The 16,239-nt window shown below is 35.0% G+C and overlaps 1 protein-coding gene across 1 annotated transcript; it reads right to left on the reverse strand.

Annotated features, from left to right (window-relative positions):
* LOC109833193 (protein CROWDED NUCLEI 4-like) lies at positions 482–12,925 on the reverse strand. The gene is given in 10 exon segments (XM_020400782.1): positions 482–786; positions 885–1,065; positions 2,157–2,310; positions 2,944–4,790; positions 4,894–4,977; positions 5,450–5,720; positions 6,546–6,799; positions 9,504–9,530; positions 9,533–9,715; positions 12,559–12,925. Coding segments are annotated over 9 exon segments (3,168 nt in total). The 5' UTR covers positions 12,778–12,925; the 3' UTR covers positions 482–786; positions 885–936.

Below are 16,239 nucleotides of genomic sequence, written 5' to 3' on the forward strand. Positions count from 1 at the left end.
TAAAAAATATTCACATTTTCTAACAATTACATGCGATAAAGCGAGAAGGGCATAAATAAAAAACCATTCATCCACGTATATTCCAATCAATCAGGCTGCATGAGCACAACTTGAACCACTTTATATGTGGCACATTAGCAATAGCGCAACACTAATCCAAGATGATTGTCAAAAAATCAATGAAACAGGAAGAAATTTTATAATTACCCAAATTCACCCCAAATATCAACCAATACTTAAACCAACAACTTGTAACGTTACACAAAATTTGAATAAAGCAAAGAATGCTTACAACTCAAGAATACCGAGGTGTTATCATGCTCCCATCAATTTAACTGATAAAAACACACCTGTATCAAACTGATTTATGAAAATAACTATGGTATTACAATTGCTATACGTTTTGCACTAGACTTGACGAAAGTGATGTCAAACAACCTATTCAGTAAAAAGAATAGTTTTAGACAGAGAAATCAATACCTTGAATAAACTCGTCCAGTTTGACTTGCCATTAATACAAACCTTATCAAAGCCAACACAATCATCAGACGAGAAGTTAAAACTCGCAAACAAAAGCTTGTTGATGTAAAACGACCCAACATTAGGCAATAACTGTTACAAGAGTTCTGGAAGAAGACAAGAGCTTACCAAATTCTGCACACTAAAAACGAATTTACAAAATTTGAGCATTCGATAAAGAAAATTACACCAAAAGAAAGAAACAGATAAAGAGCGGGGAAATAAAACCACCGTGAAATCATCCTGCCTGCACATTCTTCAATTATACTGCAATTAAGTGAAAAATGGAACTTGTTTAAACCGATCAACCTTGACAATTATAGTGGGGGAAAATATAGCGGCAATTTTATGATAAGTAGATTTACCATGTCAGAGTAATAATAATAGGATATAGTATACAAGTGCTCTTTGAGCAAGTCACGTAGTGAGGAAAAACCAGATCTTATGTAGTCTAGAAGACTTCGCTTCCTCTACTTCATCACCACTGTTGTCATCTGAGTCAACTTCTTCACTGGTGACATGATTACCTCCGTCTCCTTCCTTGAGCTGGTAACCACTTCCAGTTAGATCAGTTATAGGCTAACAGCATATAAAAATGCTAGACCCAACATTCCTGGTTCTAAGAAAAGTTCTAGAAAAATGAAAGCACAAAACATGAGATCTTTTATATTTATATCAATGCTAGAGTTTCTAATGCATCTTCCAAAAGCAGTGTTATGTTTGATCCATGATGATGCATCATGATGCTAATAGTTAGTTGTAAAAAGCATGGCGGATTAAGATGCAGAAAAAGTAGCCTACCATTTTACAGTCTGCTACCAAACGAGAAGTTTGGAACTGACTAAAGATATTCCATTATCAGATTTGAACAATTCTGCTCTGGAAAGGGACACTCTTGAATCAAATGCCATATTTGCTCAGTGGTTTATAATTTAATTTAAATGAAACTGAGAATCAAGTCATACCATTTATATAGTATGAAGATACAAATAGCACACAGTACAGGTACCCACTGTCCTGGGCCAAGTAACATTTATATATGAAATAATACTTGACATTGCATAAGGGTAGAGATATATTATCAGTCATGTGCCACCAATACCTATTTCAAATTGTCCAAAATCCAAGCTAGCTCAAACAGCAACTTGCTAATCGAGCCAATGCCAAAAGGACCAGGTTCTCTTCTACGAATTGCAGGGTGCAAATCAAGTAAACTGTTGGACAGATTACAGATTGTAGCTTTTGATTTTTTTTCAGAGATTCAATCGTGTAATAGTTGCCACGATGGCCTTGCCAGATGCTTCACAGAGACATATACCATACTTTATACATATCAAATGCTAAGTGGATATTTGCTGGATACTCTTTTTTTATCCTAAAATTTACAGCATATTTTATGTATGGTGGAGAGATATATTGACCGAGTTAATAATCTGAGCAAAAGTAAGGTCTCAAATTCAGTTTGATTCGCAGATGTAGGCGTTGATATTTTTTATAGGGTATCAAATTCAGTTTGATTCGCAGCTGTAGGCAATTGATTTTTTGGTAACCAGTTACACACCAGTTGCATATTCTACTAAAAAAAATAGAAAAAGAAAAAGACAAGAAAATATAAGATAAGATCAGCTAGTCATTACCGAAGCAATCTCATTTGCTGGTTGTCCACCTTCCAAGAAAGCACTCCCATTTTCTTGTTCTTGGGCAGCATTCTGATATCCATGGCAAGGAGGTGTAAGATTACTGCTAGGTGAAGGATTCTCCGAAATCCGTGAATTTCCATTGTTAAGAATGCTGCAACAAAATGCATTCTGTGAAATTAGGTAGTTTGAAATTCAACAGTTTGGAATTCCATGTTTAGCAGGAGCACAACCAACATAAAATCTTTTTAACACTTTAAAGTCTGAAGTCCAGACAACATGCCATGCTATTCATCTGAGGGCTGTTTGGTTCCCAAAAAAAAGGAAACCTCTAGGAAAAGTATTGACACATCAAATCGAAAAAGAGCTTTCCCAAGTATTTTTCATTTCTATTGTTTGATTCAACAAAATAATAGAAAACCGTGTCTACAAAACATGCAAGTTCCCTTAAAAACAAGAAACCTAATTTTCAAATTTTGAGCTTGGAAATGGGCTGGAAAACCGTAAAGGTGATGACTCCATTTCTTTTCTTGGAATTAGTTTTCCAAGAAGCTAACCAAACAGCCCCTGAACATGCACTACTAAGAACATAGATGTACAGCAAAAATCAGGATGGGGAATATGTTTCTTCAATAAAAACTGCCTTGGCAAAATAATAATAATAATAATTCATAGTCTTAATGAGGACTGAAAACCACAGTTAGCACAGTATGTAATAGATCTATCTGACAATATCACTTATATTTATTTGTAAGCCTAAAAACAACAATCCGGCACAAGTTCCTACCGGACTGAAGAGTTTTCCTCCAGCATGTCGTTTCCACTCTGTTTAGCCTTCTTTTGTTGCTTCTGATTAAGGTCGGCTTCAAGATGATCAGTGGACAATGAGTCGTTGTGCCTCTTCTTTCTGTTACGCAGCTTTTGTTGACCATTTACAACGGTGCTTGGATTTTCTTCGCTCATACCATTAGCACCATCCTCCTTTAATTGGGTGATCACCTTATCTGCACCACTCTTATGCTCTATTTCTGGTATAATTTCAACATTTCTCTCCAATGATAACTTCTTGAATAAATTTGATCCATTTTCTTTTCCAGCTGATCCTCCACCTGACTTGGTTGATGCTCTGCCTTTCACATTTCTTTCAGAATTAGCACCCACTAATTTCTCAGGAGAACGTCCAAAGATTGCCCTTGCATATTTCTTTACCATTGACATGGTAGCCAATAAACGAGGCGAAGACTCATCAGAGGATTTGTCTGGAAGCAACTTTGATCCAGAACCACCATGTGCAGAAAACTTCTGTTCTTGTTCCATGTCAATACTCAGATCACCTGCACTGGTACTTGTACATCTTTTAATCGGGAACCTTGATTTGCTCAAATGCTGTTGCTGAGAATGGAGATCGAACAGAGCCCTGTTTTCGGACTCAATATCCAAATGCTCCAATTTATTAAGATGTTGAATCTTTTGATAAATCTCTTCACGATCAACATGCAATAACTCCCTTTGCTTCTGTAGCTTCTCCCGTTGGATGTTAAGCACTTCAACTGAAGTCTTTATGTCAGACCACTCTCTCTCCCTTTGCTCACGATCCAGAGCAATCTCCATTCTCTCATTATCAAGTCTCTTCAATTCAGATGCAACATGTTGTAACCGCTTAGCAATCATTTCTTTCTGAGAACTTATATGCTGGAGTTCCTTGGACCTTTCTTGTTCAAAGGCTTCTTCTTTTTCTCTTAAATAAGTTTCCACTTCCTCTCTCCTCTTCTCAATACAGTTTTCTAGCTCCTTCCTTTGGATATTTATGTCTTTCACAAAATCTTCTCTTTCTCGCTGAATCTTGATGACCCAATCAGAATGCTCGCGCTCCATCCTACTCATGAACTCCTCTCGTTCACGAGACAAAGACTCTGCCTCCATCTTAAACTGATTGCGTAAATTGTCTTTCTCCAATTTTATGCTATCATGCTCATTTTTAAGATAAACACATATTCCTTTACTCTCTTCAGCAACACGCTCAGTTTCTTTCCGTAGTTCCTCTCTTTTCTCATCAATCATCTCCCACTCGATTTCAAATTTCTCCTTTTCTGCTTTCAGTTTATCCGCTTCAACATCAAGTTCCATCTTTTTAGATCTAAAGCTATCAATCTCCTCCTTGAGTTTGGTTTCCAGGACAAGCAATTCATTTCTCTCATGAATACTTAGCTCCAGTTTCTCCTGTTCACGTAAAATTTGATCCTTCTGCTCCTCAAGAGAACCCTTAATTTTCTCAAGATCTACTTCCATTTTCTTAATTTCTTCTCTTTCCTTCTGCAGGTTCAACATTCCCATTTCTGCTGCTTTTTCCATGGCATGTAGATTTTGCTCTTCCTCCTCTAATAATTTCAGCCTGTTTGCTAAATCTTCCTGATTCTTGGAGAATGCCTTTAGTTGGGCCTCAATACTGTCCTCCTTTTCTTTAATGAGGTTTTCTCTCTTGATAAGCTCAGACATCCTCTCCTCATAAGCTGTACTTCTCACCCCCATTTCATCTTCAAACAGTTTACGCTTCTCCTCTAGTTCAGCTTCAAATTCACGTTTTTTCCTTTGCAAAGTATCTTCATGTTCAGCAGCAAGTCTTTGGATCTCATTCTGATCATTCAAAATTACAGAATTCACTTGCACAAATAGATAGAGAGTAGGAGCTAGTTTATGACAAATAATTGTAAAAAAAAGTCACATAAAAGCAACTCACATATTCTTTGCCTGAAATTTTTTCTTGTAAAACAAGTAATTCCCGTTCTCTTCTGTCAAGCTGAGATTCTCTTTCAATGACAGCCTGCGAAAACAAAAAATTGTGTGAGCAATCCACTGTGACAATATATTGGAAAATACCTTATATAGGGTGAATAGGCATATATGAATAAGCATATAAAGTGACACCTTTGCCAACTATGCAAGGAGGGGCGAAACATCACATGGAAAATCATGATGATCCACACAGTTCATTGTAAATGCCAATCTCTTCATAATTGATGTTTAGTCATTTAAGACATGGATACAGGCTATAACAAATAATCTGGATCATTAAGGGGATGTTCACCATGTGTTAGTCAACACTTCAAGTAAGTTAACTAAGGAGCCATCTTAAATTCAATTCTAGTCACAGTGTGCAAGTACACATACCACTTGACCCAAAATTCAAGCTAGTGGTTGTGCAAGTAATCTTTATCATCGACAAGTCCAGCAAAAGTTAGACGACCCATGGGGATTTTAATAATGTTTAAAAAACAGAAAATACATGTATGTACCTCCTCTCTAGTAGCAAGAGCAGCCATATCAAGATCTAAATTGAAATTTTTCTCTTTAAGAGTTCGACAATCTTCTTCATATTTTCCTTTTGTTTCATTCAGTTCTTTCTCAAAGCGACTCAACTCCTTTGATCTTCTATAGATGTAATCCTCTCTCTGATTCAATAAAGCTTGTCCCTCCAATAACTTCTCCTGCTCCTGATTCAAAATTCTCTGGCTATCATATAAAGACTGCCTTTGAAGGCTGAGTTCCTTTTCTTTAGCATCGCATCTATCCAAAAAATAAAAAATAATAATAATAAATTAAAAAAAATTAAACAATTCATCATCAAATAAAAACTATGATAAGTTATATCCCAGAAACCACAGCAAAAACAGGCATGAGATTAGAGAGAACAAATTCTTTAATAACACATGAACTGGGTACAACAAGCTTGATTGATTGCGTATATAAAGTAAGTGTTTCATGCGAATAATTTTTCACTTTAGCCCTATTTAAATTTTTTATTATTAAAATCAACCTTTTTTTCTTTTATTTACCAAAACAGACCCGATTTCTTGATTAGCGGCTTAATCACATTCCTAATTAGTCGGGGTTGCCAACCCCGACTATTTAGGATATTAATTTTTAGGGTTTAAGTCTTCTAATTAGGGTTTAAGACCCTCCTAAATAGTCGGGGTTGGCAACCCCGACTAATTAGGAATGTGATTAAGCCGCTAATCAAGAAATCGGGTCGGTTTTGGTAAATAAAAGAAAAAAGGGTTGATTTTAATAATAAAAATTTTTAAAAGGGCTAAAGTGAAAAATTGTTCGTTTCATGCCAATGGTTAATGAAAAGGAAAATAAGGAGAATATGAGAAGGGATGTTGGATGTATAAAAAATAAAAGAAAAGGTAAAACTCTTGGTGAGCACTAACAGTTTGCAAAACAATACAGAAAACATGACTAAGCACCTCTCAAGAACATTATCCGATGCAGACTTGATTCATAGAAAACACATCTAAGATAAAGGTTAGTATAATGGTGCTAAAGAAACTTTCTTACGAGTAATACATGAGGAAAAAAATATGTTGACAAACAAAACATGGAGCTTACTCGGACTGAAAGGACATGAGACGCCTCCTAAGATCATCTTCACGAGCCTCAACATCCTGCAAATTTCTTAATGCAGTATTATGAGAACGACTTGCCTCAGCATGTAAAGATTCTGCTGAATGCAGCTTGCTCTCAGCCTCTTCAAGCTTCTTCTGAGCAGTTTCCATCATTTCACGAGCTTCAACCAGCTTGGTTTCATATGCAAGCTTTGTTTCCGCAGATTCAGCACGCATTTCATGTAAGGCCTTCTCAATCTGGGGAAGAATGATGATGTATAATTATCTCAAAATAGTGATTGCATAATTATGTGAAATATTTATAGAACGTAAGGCATATCTCATTCATTGAAGTTTCCAATAAATACTGATCATTGCCCATTCTGCCATTGGTTACAATTCAGATAGGAGAGACTATGTTTATAAGTTCACTGGGAAAGCTACCGTATGTCTCTACCTGTGTGGATATACAACCTCACTCAGTTGCTTTATATCTTACAAAATATAAATATAAAAGAAATCTCAAAAATCATACAACTGAATATTGAAATTCTTTCATAAGAAAATATTAAGAGTGTGTTGTCAGAGTACTGATTCAGAAATCTATATAGCTCTATTCTTTGTTATCACAATAAAACATCCAATAAATTGTGGCTCTTTAGCATTACACCTTGGCACTCTAAAACGGGGAAAAAAGCTAGGTGTTTTGTTAGTGAGTAGGCACTCCATTCTTTACACGAAAATCTAACAATATGTTCACAATGAAAATTTAAAAAAGAAAAAAAAACATAGGAGTAATCTGTATATATGTTTCTTCTAAAGATCTTCATAACATATATTGTTATTCCAATGTAATTTGATCTGTTAATGACACCTAATAAGACAATATGTTATATGATTGCTAATATCTCCTCCACTGGTCGCGATTTGGTTTTAGGTCAACTCACATTTAGGTGGAGATTGAATACTGTGCTTCCAATCTTATGTTCAAAGAACTAAAATGACTCTACTACAAGTTAAAGTTCAAATCATCAAAAAGATGGAGAATAAGTTAAAGAACTACACAAAGATAAAATCAAGCTACTAAGGACAGTGTAAAGGGTAGAATAATAAAGATTAAATTCCGCGCATAGGAAACTATGAAATTTCAATTTAGTTCAGATATTCTTCAAATGAGTAATTATTTAATTTCTAAAACTTATTTGAACCTTGTCAATTTTATGCAAATGTTCTGAGTATTATACTCTTTCTAATGCAACATGTTTTGACTAAATAGGAGTCAAATCAGGATCTAAATGGATCCAAACGAATTCGTCAGAAACCAAACAGGCCAGCCGGGCCCATACCCAGTCAGACAAAGCTAGCCATTGCCAGTGGCTAATAGCGATCACCACTAGGGCATCCTCTTAACAAGGTGGACAGAGATGTGATCCTTTTGGGACCAGCTGCCTACCAATCGCTCTTTGCTTTCCTTGGCATCCAAATGTAACTACTTTATAAAAATGCTTGGTCATCTCATGATGACAAAAATTTTGAATATCACCCATAATTTCACAAGGTAAAAAAAACTCTTGAATCCTTACATATCAAAAATTGAACTCTTTTAACATTTCCATCTTACAATCTTTATTATATAGCGACTTTCTTTAATACTCTAAAAGCTCATCAATAGATCACCAAGCGTCATGCTTTCTCTATATTTCTAGTCTTTCTTTCATTTGAGAAGAGGAAGATTGTTGAGAAGCAATCTTTTGATTAAGATTCAATTTTTACTCCACTAGTCTCATCCAGATCAAGGAATTTCGAAGTTACTATAATTCCAAAGATTTCATGATCTCTTGATCAATACTATTCCTTAGTGTCAGAAACTTATCATATTTCCTCTAGTGCCTCCTTGTATTACTCCTTACAGGAATTTTACATGTGCGCTTTTATTGGGTTCTCTTGATATGAGAATAAAATCTATACTTGAATGATTTGTCAAATCCAAGTCACAGGGAAGAGCACTTGGTGGGTAAAATCCAAATGTCAGAGAAGAGCAATTGGTGGGTAAAGTCCAAGGTTCGGGTGAGGGCACTTGGCGGGTATAATCTAAGGGTCAGAGGAGGGCACTTAGTGGTAAAATATGAGGAACCTTGGGTGAGTCATTGGTGGTTATAAGACTGTTCACCGGGGGTGGGTTCCGTTTTTTGTTTTGTTTTGTTTTTGTTTTTGTTTTGTTTTATTTTATTTTTATTTTTATTTTTATTTTTTTATTTTTTTGCGTGTGGGGTGGGGGTGGGGGGATCCAACCTGAACCTGTTTTATATAAATCTCAAAATAAGAAAATAAGAACTCAATTAAGCCCCAATTCTTCACTCACTTTTCTCAAGTCGGCGGTATCTTAAACCTCGATTATCTGTCATCCCTTTACCCTCATCTGTATATCACTGCCACTATGCTCTCTCTTTCTCGATCTCCCTCTACCTCTCCTCTTAATCATTTCTCTCTTGACCTCTTTGCGTCCTAAACATATCTTATTTACATGATTTTATATTTTGTCATGCAATGTGGAGCTCTGATATTTACTAAATATCCTTGAGAAGCACCATTTGATATGGATTTTTTTTGCTCAACGTGACCCTGATATCTGACATTTATAAAACAGTCAGAAAAAACATAACAAATACCAATGTACCAGAGTATAGTATGTAAGCATGAAATGGTAACAGCAAGCATACTTGCACAATTTACAGATAACCGGACATGTGCATGTACTAAGCAGAATTCAATATATGGACCATAATCAATGTCTTTAACTCTTTAAACAAAAGAACCCTATTAGCGTATGGACCAACATAGACATACAATGTGGGGTGTGGTCAAAAGGTAGACAATGCAAATAATAAGTACACTTGGTTAAATAATGACCATCTAACTGAATAGTGAAAAAAGTGAACAATTAAATAGTTTGTAGTCTTACATTTTTGTGACACCCTCTCTCAATACCGCCAATGCCCTCTCGAGACTCTCTTCTTCTTTTCGCGCTTCAGCCAAGGCCGAAGCATGTCCAGCTTGATTGCGCTTATATACATCTTCAGCTAAGTCTGCAGATACTTTAACTTGCTCATATTTTGACATCAATTCCTTTTTTTCTAAAATTAGAAGCCCCATGCTGTGCTGGTAGTCATACAACTGCATTATATTAATTCATAAGTACTATCAAGCTACAATGAAAACAAAAGGCAAAAACAGTTTTATTGAAACTGAACAGTAAAAGCAAGGATATGGCATTCCAAAGATATATAACTATATGTGTCAACAGGCAGTATAGGTTGTGAAACATATACAAGAGTCTCCCATCCAATACCAAAATATAATATAAAAAAATAGAACCTACAAATTATTTCCAAAAGTATTAAGCAGCATTGATTTGATATGACACATCGGGATACATACTGGAATCAGGAACAAGTTATACAAAAAAAACATATAATATAGTAGTATCTATCATGTTACCATAACATTGTGTAGAGCAGCAGTGGATACTGGCTACACAGAACATGACATAAAGTCAAGTAGCATATTGTTGCTGTATTTGAATTTCAAAATAAAGAAAGAATACATCTTTCAAAAATAAGAAATTCAAATAATATTAAATATCACAAGCACACTTTTTACATAATTTGAGTGAACAGGAAAAAAATTCAAATCATGTTGCCACCTACATGCTTAGTCTGCTTAGATTACAGCTATAGAATCTGGCCTGCAAAAAATTTGGCATGAAAGGGATATGTTAGGTGTCAAACAATTTGTCTCAGGTTCCAAAGTCTTAAATAAGTTTCCAAGTTCCAACCATTTTAAACTGATTGTGAAGGTCAAGAGAGAAGGAGAAATAATAAGGTCTACAACAAGGTATGAAACATTGGCTTAAATCAATATCATATTACAAACAAAGAACAAAACCCTGATAATAATAATAATAATAATAATAATAATAAGAGGAAAGAGACCACAAATTTTATAGGAGTAAAGCAAGAGCTTTGCTGCTTCTATTAATGAGGATCACTCCTTGCCATGATAAGTCCTGTTGTTCCACTACTGCTGCAATTTGCAATATGAAGGAAGGCCGAGGAGGAACAATAATTATGTCTATATCGAGGAAGAAACATCAAATCTGTACGTGCTAGTATACCATATACAGAACACTCCCTGTGTGAATGGAATTAACTAATAACATGGACTTCTGACAGTTGGAACTATTATAAATTTGGGGCTTGTGCATATATACCACTCAAATCTTCCATATTTGTAATTTTACCCTCCAAATCTTGGTATTTGCAAAATTACCCCCAATTCTTTCACATTGGATTTTTCCACTGCTCTAACTTAAAAATTTTCTCTAAATAATGCAATGTCAAAATTGTCCAATAATTTCCAATAGGTTTGCAATATTTTCTGTTTTAAGACTAAAATCGTCAATTGAAAGGGGTGAACAACTCAATGTGGGAGAATTGAGAGGGGCATTGCAAAATTGAAAGATTTAAGGGGTATATATGTAAAACCCCTATAAATTTATGATACACCACTTTGTATGGTGAGAATTATAGCTTGTTCAAACATAAGTTGGAATTTTATTAACCCACCCCTCTCCTGTTAGCTCAGAATCAGCGGACGTCGTCACATCAGCATTGTTACAGAAACCGCCACCAGTAAGTTTTTCCATTGTATTTTAATTCTACAATCTACATTTAGGACAGCAAACATCTAGAGTTGTGTTTCCTTAGTGTGGGTAGCTACCCATTGACCTTGTAGCATTCTGTTTCAAACTAAAAGTCTTTTAAGGACCTCATTGCCTCAAGCAAGAGAAATCTTTTTGTTAGAGTTACAGTTTGGTCAGAGCATATAAATTGCTTAAATGCACGTGTATCAGTAACCCACCCACACATAATTATGTGCAAGAATATGTAATTGACGGCGAAGACCATGCCTTTATCCAATATCTGGGGTCTGTTAAATAGATGCTTTTCTACCAACTAGCTTCATTAGGGGCTAACCCCCTTGATTCAATTAACAGGTATTGAATCCTTCTTCATCATATCCATCCTCTTTTTTGGAAAATAATTATTCCATTTATCCTCAACAACAGTTTCATTACTCCTGAGTCTTGACTGACTCAGACATTACTTTACAGGAAAGTCCAGATCATTTGGGATCAATTCTACATGCTTGTGTCTTAAATTCGGTCTACCATTTACTTATTGCAGATGCACTCATATCTTATCTTAGTCTTAAACTTGCCATATTGCAACTCATCCTACTTAACATTCTAATTCCAGCTATATTTATAGTGCCCTCAAAGTAAACAACTATGGAAATGATCAAATGTGATGGGATAGATTTCAAGTAACTAATTCATCGCCAAAACATAGATATCTAGAAGTTCACTTTCCAATTGCTGAAGTTTGCTTTCAAATTATTAACAAGCAAATTTCAGCTTTACCAAGGAGGAATTGTTTGTCAAAGGCAAAACATACATGGAATAGCCAAGAATATATTTCTAAACAAAAGCATTAGCTCAAGAATCATGAATCAAAATTGATGTTCCAAAATATCTGTCTACAAAAAAATCTTCATCCTAAGTACGATTGTAAAGGATTGAACCCTTCACATCCATAGCAACATCCATAGGACCACCAAGAGCACATAGTATTCCAGTATCATCACAACTTGTACTAATTAAGCTAATTTGCACAGGCATGACTATATGAAAAGCTCCTACTAAATATGCCTCACTAAAGGTGACAACTTAATCTCAAGCTGAACTGAGAGCACACTTAAATTATTTAGACTAAATTATGATTCATATTTATCGGACCCTCCTAATTCTGGTGGCAATTAAATGTAAAATTTTCGAACTCTCAGAATATTTCACCCCACATTAGTAACTAGTTTATATTGTAAATCAAGAAACACAACAAAATAAAGAAACAGGAAACTAAAATCTTTTTAAAAAAATAAAGAAAGAAATCACAAACCTCAGATTCAAGCTTGGTGATGTACTTGACGAGAGCGATCTTGTCCCTTCTATTGACCGTCTCCTCATCGAATCCAGCCTCCCTCAACCTCCTCCAGATTGCTTCCTCCTTCGAGAAACTCCCTCCGTTCGCCGGAGCCGACGTCTCCAAAACCCTAGAACCCGGCGACCGACCGGCAGCGGGAGTCGCCGGAGACGCCCTAAATCTTGGGTTCGCCATTCAAAACCCTAGATCGGACTCGCACTCGAGAGAGAAAGCAGTGTGCTCAAAAAGACACCTCCTTTTTTTCGCTCTAATTTCTATTTCTATTTTATTGTAGAATAAAGATATTTGAAAAAGAAAGTGAGATTCTTCCCCCGAGGTTTACTGTGCTTCGCCTCGACTTTCCTTTTCATTTGAAGCTCGAGATACACTCACCGCCACGTAAAATTACCCCCGTAGATGAATAGGTGGGACAAAATATGGGTTAATTTCGTAAAACTCCCTAACAGTTAGAGGTTTTGCAGACAGACCCCTCAACTCTTCTAGTTTGAGAATCGCCTAAATTTGGGGGGTTTGTAAATAACCTCTTGAACTTTTTTATTCCACCAAACCCTCTTAACCTTCAGGGTGTCACAAAAGTCCCATTACTTTAAATTTTTCTCACCGAACTCACTCTCGTATGATTAGAAAATAAGTAATATGTTATTAAAAAAAGAAATCCTCAATCGAGGGGAGTGCAAAATGTTACATGTAAATAGAAAATAACTAAATTGAGAATTATTTTTCTCTCAAAAGAATTTTGGTTATTTTCCAATGATAGGTATGAGGTCCTGATGAGAAAGGTTTAAAGTCCAAGGGGCTTTGTTGAATGCATAAAAATTTACGGAGTTTAATAGAATAAAAAAGAGTTTAAGGGTTTAACTACAACACCCCAAAAATTTTGGGAGATTTCTCAAATTAAAATAGTTGAGAGTGGATATCTAATACGAAAGTTAAGGGAGTTTTTTTGGAATTAATACCCAAAATATCTAACGTTTCACATAAGGTATTCTCCTATAGTAGTCTCTTAAATCTTTTATATTTTGAAGTCAGTCATTCAAATCATTGACATTGCTAAGTTATTCTGAAATTGGTGCATCAAAACAATGAAATTTCTATTAGATCCCCTAATTCTTGAGTTACTTTAAAAGTAGTCCCTCAAATAAAGAGTAAAAGTATTAATTATGCTCATTACTTAGAAGAGACTTATAAAAAATAAGGGACCTAATAGCAATTTCAATGATATGACGGACCAAATTTAAAATAGATTTGGAATCGGGGGGTTCATAGCGAATTCGATGATTGTAGGGACTAATTGCAAAATATTAAAGATAAGGGACTAATTTCAATGATATGAGGGACCAATTTTAAAACAGATTTGGAATCGGGGGAGTTCATAGCGATTTCGATGATTGTAGGGAATCCTTATCCAGATTGTTCGCTTAAATCTTTTATATTTTGAAACTAGTCCATCAAACTATTGAATTTAATTATCTCAAATTACTATAAGTAGTTTGCTATTTGGGGGAATTTTTTGCTTTAACCTGATGTTTTATCTTGGATTTCAGGTAATACCATAAGTTACATCCAAAGTCAAACTTGTTTTATAAACTAGTTTAACCTTAAACCCAAACTTTTTGAGGACCGAAGAGAGAGAGAGAATATTTTGGGATTTTGAGGGTCAAAAGTAATGAAGCACATTAGATTAGGGGGGTGTTTGGTTGCACAATTTTATAGAAAAGTTTTCTCAAAATGTCTGATAATGATAATTCTGTAATTAAAAAATTTCTATAGATTTCCGTAAATTGTATTTGGTTCAAATAAAATTTACAGAAATATTTTCTGTAAAGTATAAAAAAGTACCAAAATTTACAGAAATTAATTTCCTCTCAAAATGGACGGAAATTACCCATAAATCTGACGCCGCATTGACACTTTTCTATAAATTTAGTGTTGGCCTTTTTGTTTTGATGATGTTTAACAAACAATTTACTATTAATGTTGTTTGTCTAGTGTTTGTACATTCTTATGTATTGTAGACAAACAACGTTGGAGGATGGATGGAATAGAGCTTCAACGATCATATCCAAAGGAGGTTGGCGGAATGTCGGTGAAGCAATATACAATTCAAGTTAAAGATCACGTTCAAAGATCAAGTTCAAGCTTCATCCGCAACGTGTACCAAGTTGAGCCACAATGAAGATCAAGATCATTGCTTGGGTAACTTTAGGTTAGATTTTATATTATGTGTGTTAAGTACCTTAAGCTCAATATCATATACACACACGTATTTGGTTTCTAAGCTCAAATATTGTATTCTCAGTTTATAGACTTAACAATCATCATATACATATTTTATCAAGTCTATATAATCATTGTGCAAAGTTTCAAAACATTGTTTATGTCAAGACATCAAACTTCATGTATATCACTTTTTTCATGTTTTGAACACTTTTGCAAAATAATGAGATTTCACAATTGGGAAATGCAAATTGGAAAATTCTTTTTGTAACATGTTCAAAATATCATTTGCAAACATTTCTCAAAGTTTCATCAAGCTTGGAATTGATTTGTTATGTTTAAAGGAATTTACAAATTCACGTTTTCGTTCGTGCACATGTTCGTGCATGTTTTACAAAACAGATGAGTTTTTATAAATGGGAAGTGATATTCAAGAAATTCTTTCTTTGACATACTTATCTACATGTTTAGAAACTTTCCTCAAAATTTTACTATTTTTGGAGTTGATTTACTGTACCTAATTGATTTTACAAAATCGTGTATCACAGCAGATTTTCAGAAACTGTATTTCTATGTTCAAACATTTATTTCTCTCAACTGGGAAAGGATTTTTCATAAATTCTTTCTCTAACATGTTTTTATACATATCTAGAACCTTCCCTCAAAATTTCATAATTTTTGGAGCTGTTTTACTATTTTTAATCGATTTTATAAAATCAGATATACCTGCTACAGTACCGCCGGTCCACCGAAATTTTCCGCCGATCGACCGACGAACTCTCTGGATGTCTCCTGCGTTTCTGACCTTGTTCGCGGTCGACCGTGATTTTCATCGGTCGACCGCTGGAGTCCCAACGGCTCTTTTTAGAACCGTTGCAGATGGTTTTTTGGTCTTTTTGTAAGGGGTTTTGGTCTGAGGTTTTGGAGGCTATAAAAACCCTCTTTGATCTCAGTTTTGTGTGAGCTAAGAAGTTTTTAACAAGGGTTTTAAAAAGGGTTTAAGCTTGTTTAAGAGTTTGGTTTAAAGCAGTTTTAGTTTTCACAAGTGGAGGAGATTATCTTCTTGTTTGAGCCTCAAATCTCCATCTCTCCATCTTGTTATTCAGAGAAGAATCTCTAAACTCATTTCTAGCTATTTATTATTTTGTTTATAATTTCTATATGCTAGATTTTAATTGAGTTTAGTTTTGATTTTGATCTCACTCATTGTTTACACACACCCACATTGAGCTTATGGTATCTTTCATACATAGTATAGTTGGGTGGTGAGAGATTGTAACTTTGAGTGGTGCTTAATTGAGTTCTCACCTTGTATTAGAGAACAAATCATTTGTTATTATTTGAGAGTGTTGTAGAGTTTTCGGTTAGCTAGAAAACCGTATTGTGAGGGTGGAGTGTAGCCACATTGTGAGAGTGTGA

Source organism: Asparagus officinalis, chromosome 3 (assembly GCF_001876935.1).
Source record: "Asparagus officinalis chromosome 3, Aspof.V1, whole genome shotgun sequence".
NCBI classification, from domain to species: domain Eukaryota; kingdom Viridiplantae; phylum Streptophyta; class Magnoliopsida; order Asparagales; family Asparagaceae; genus Asparagus; species Asparagus officinalis.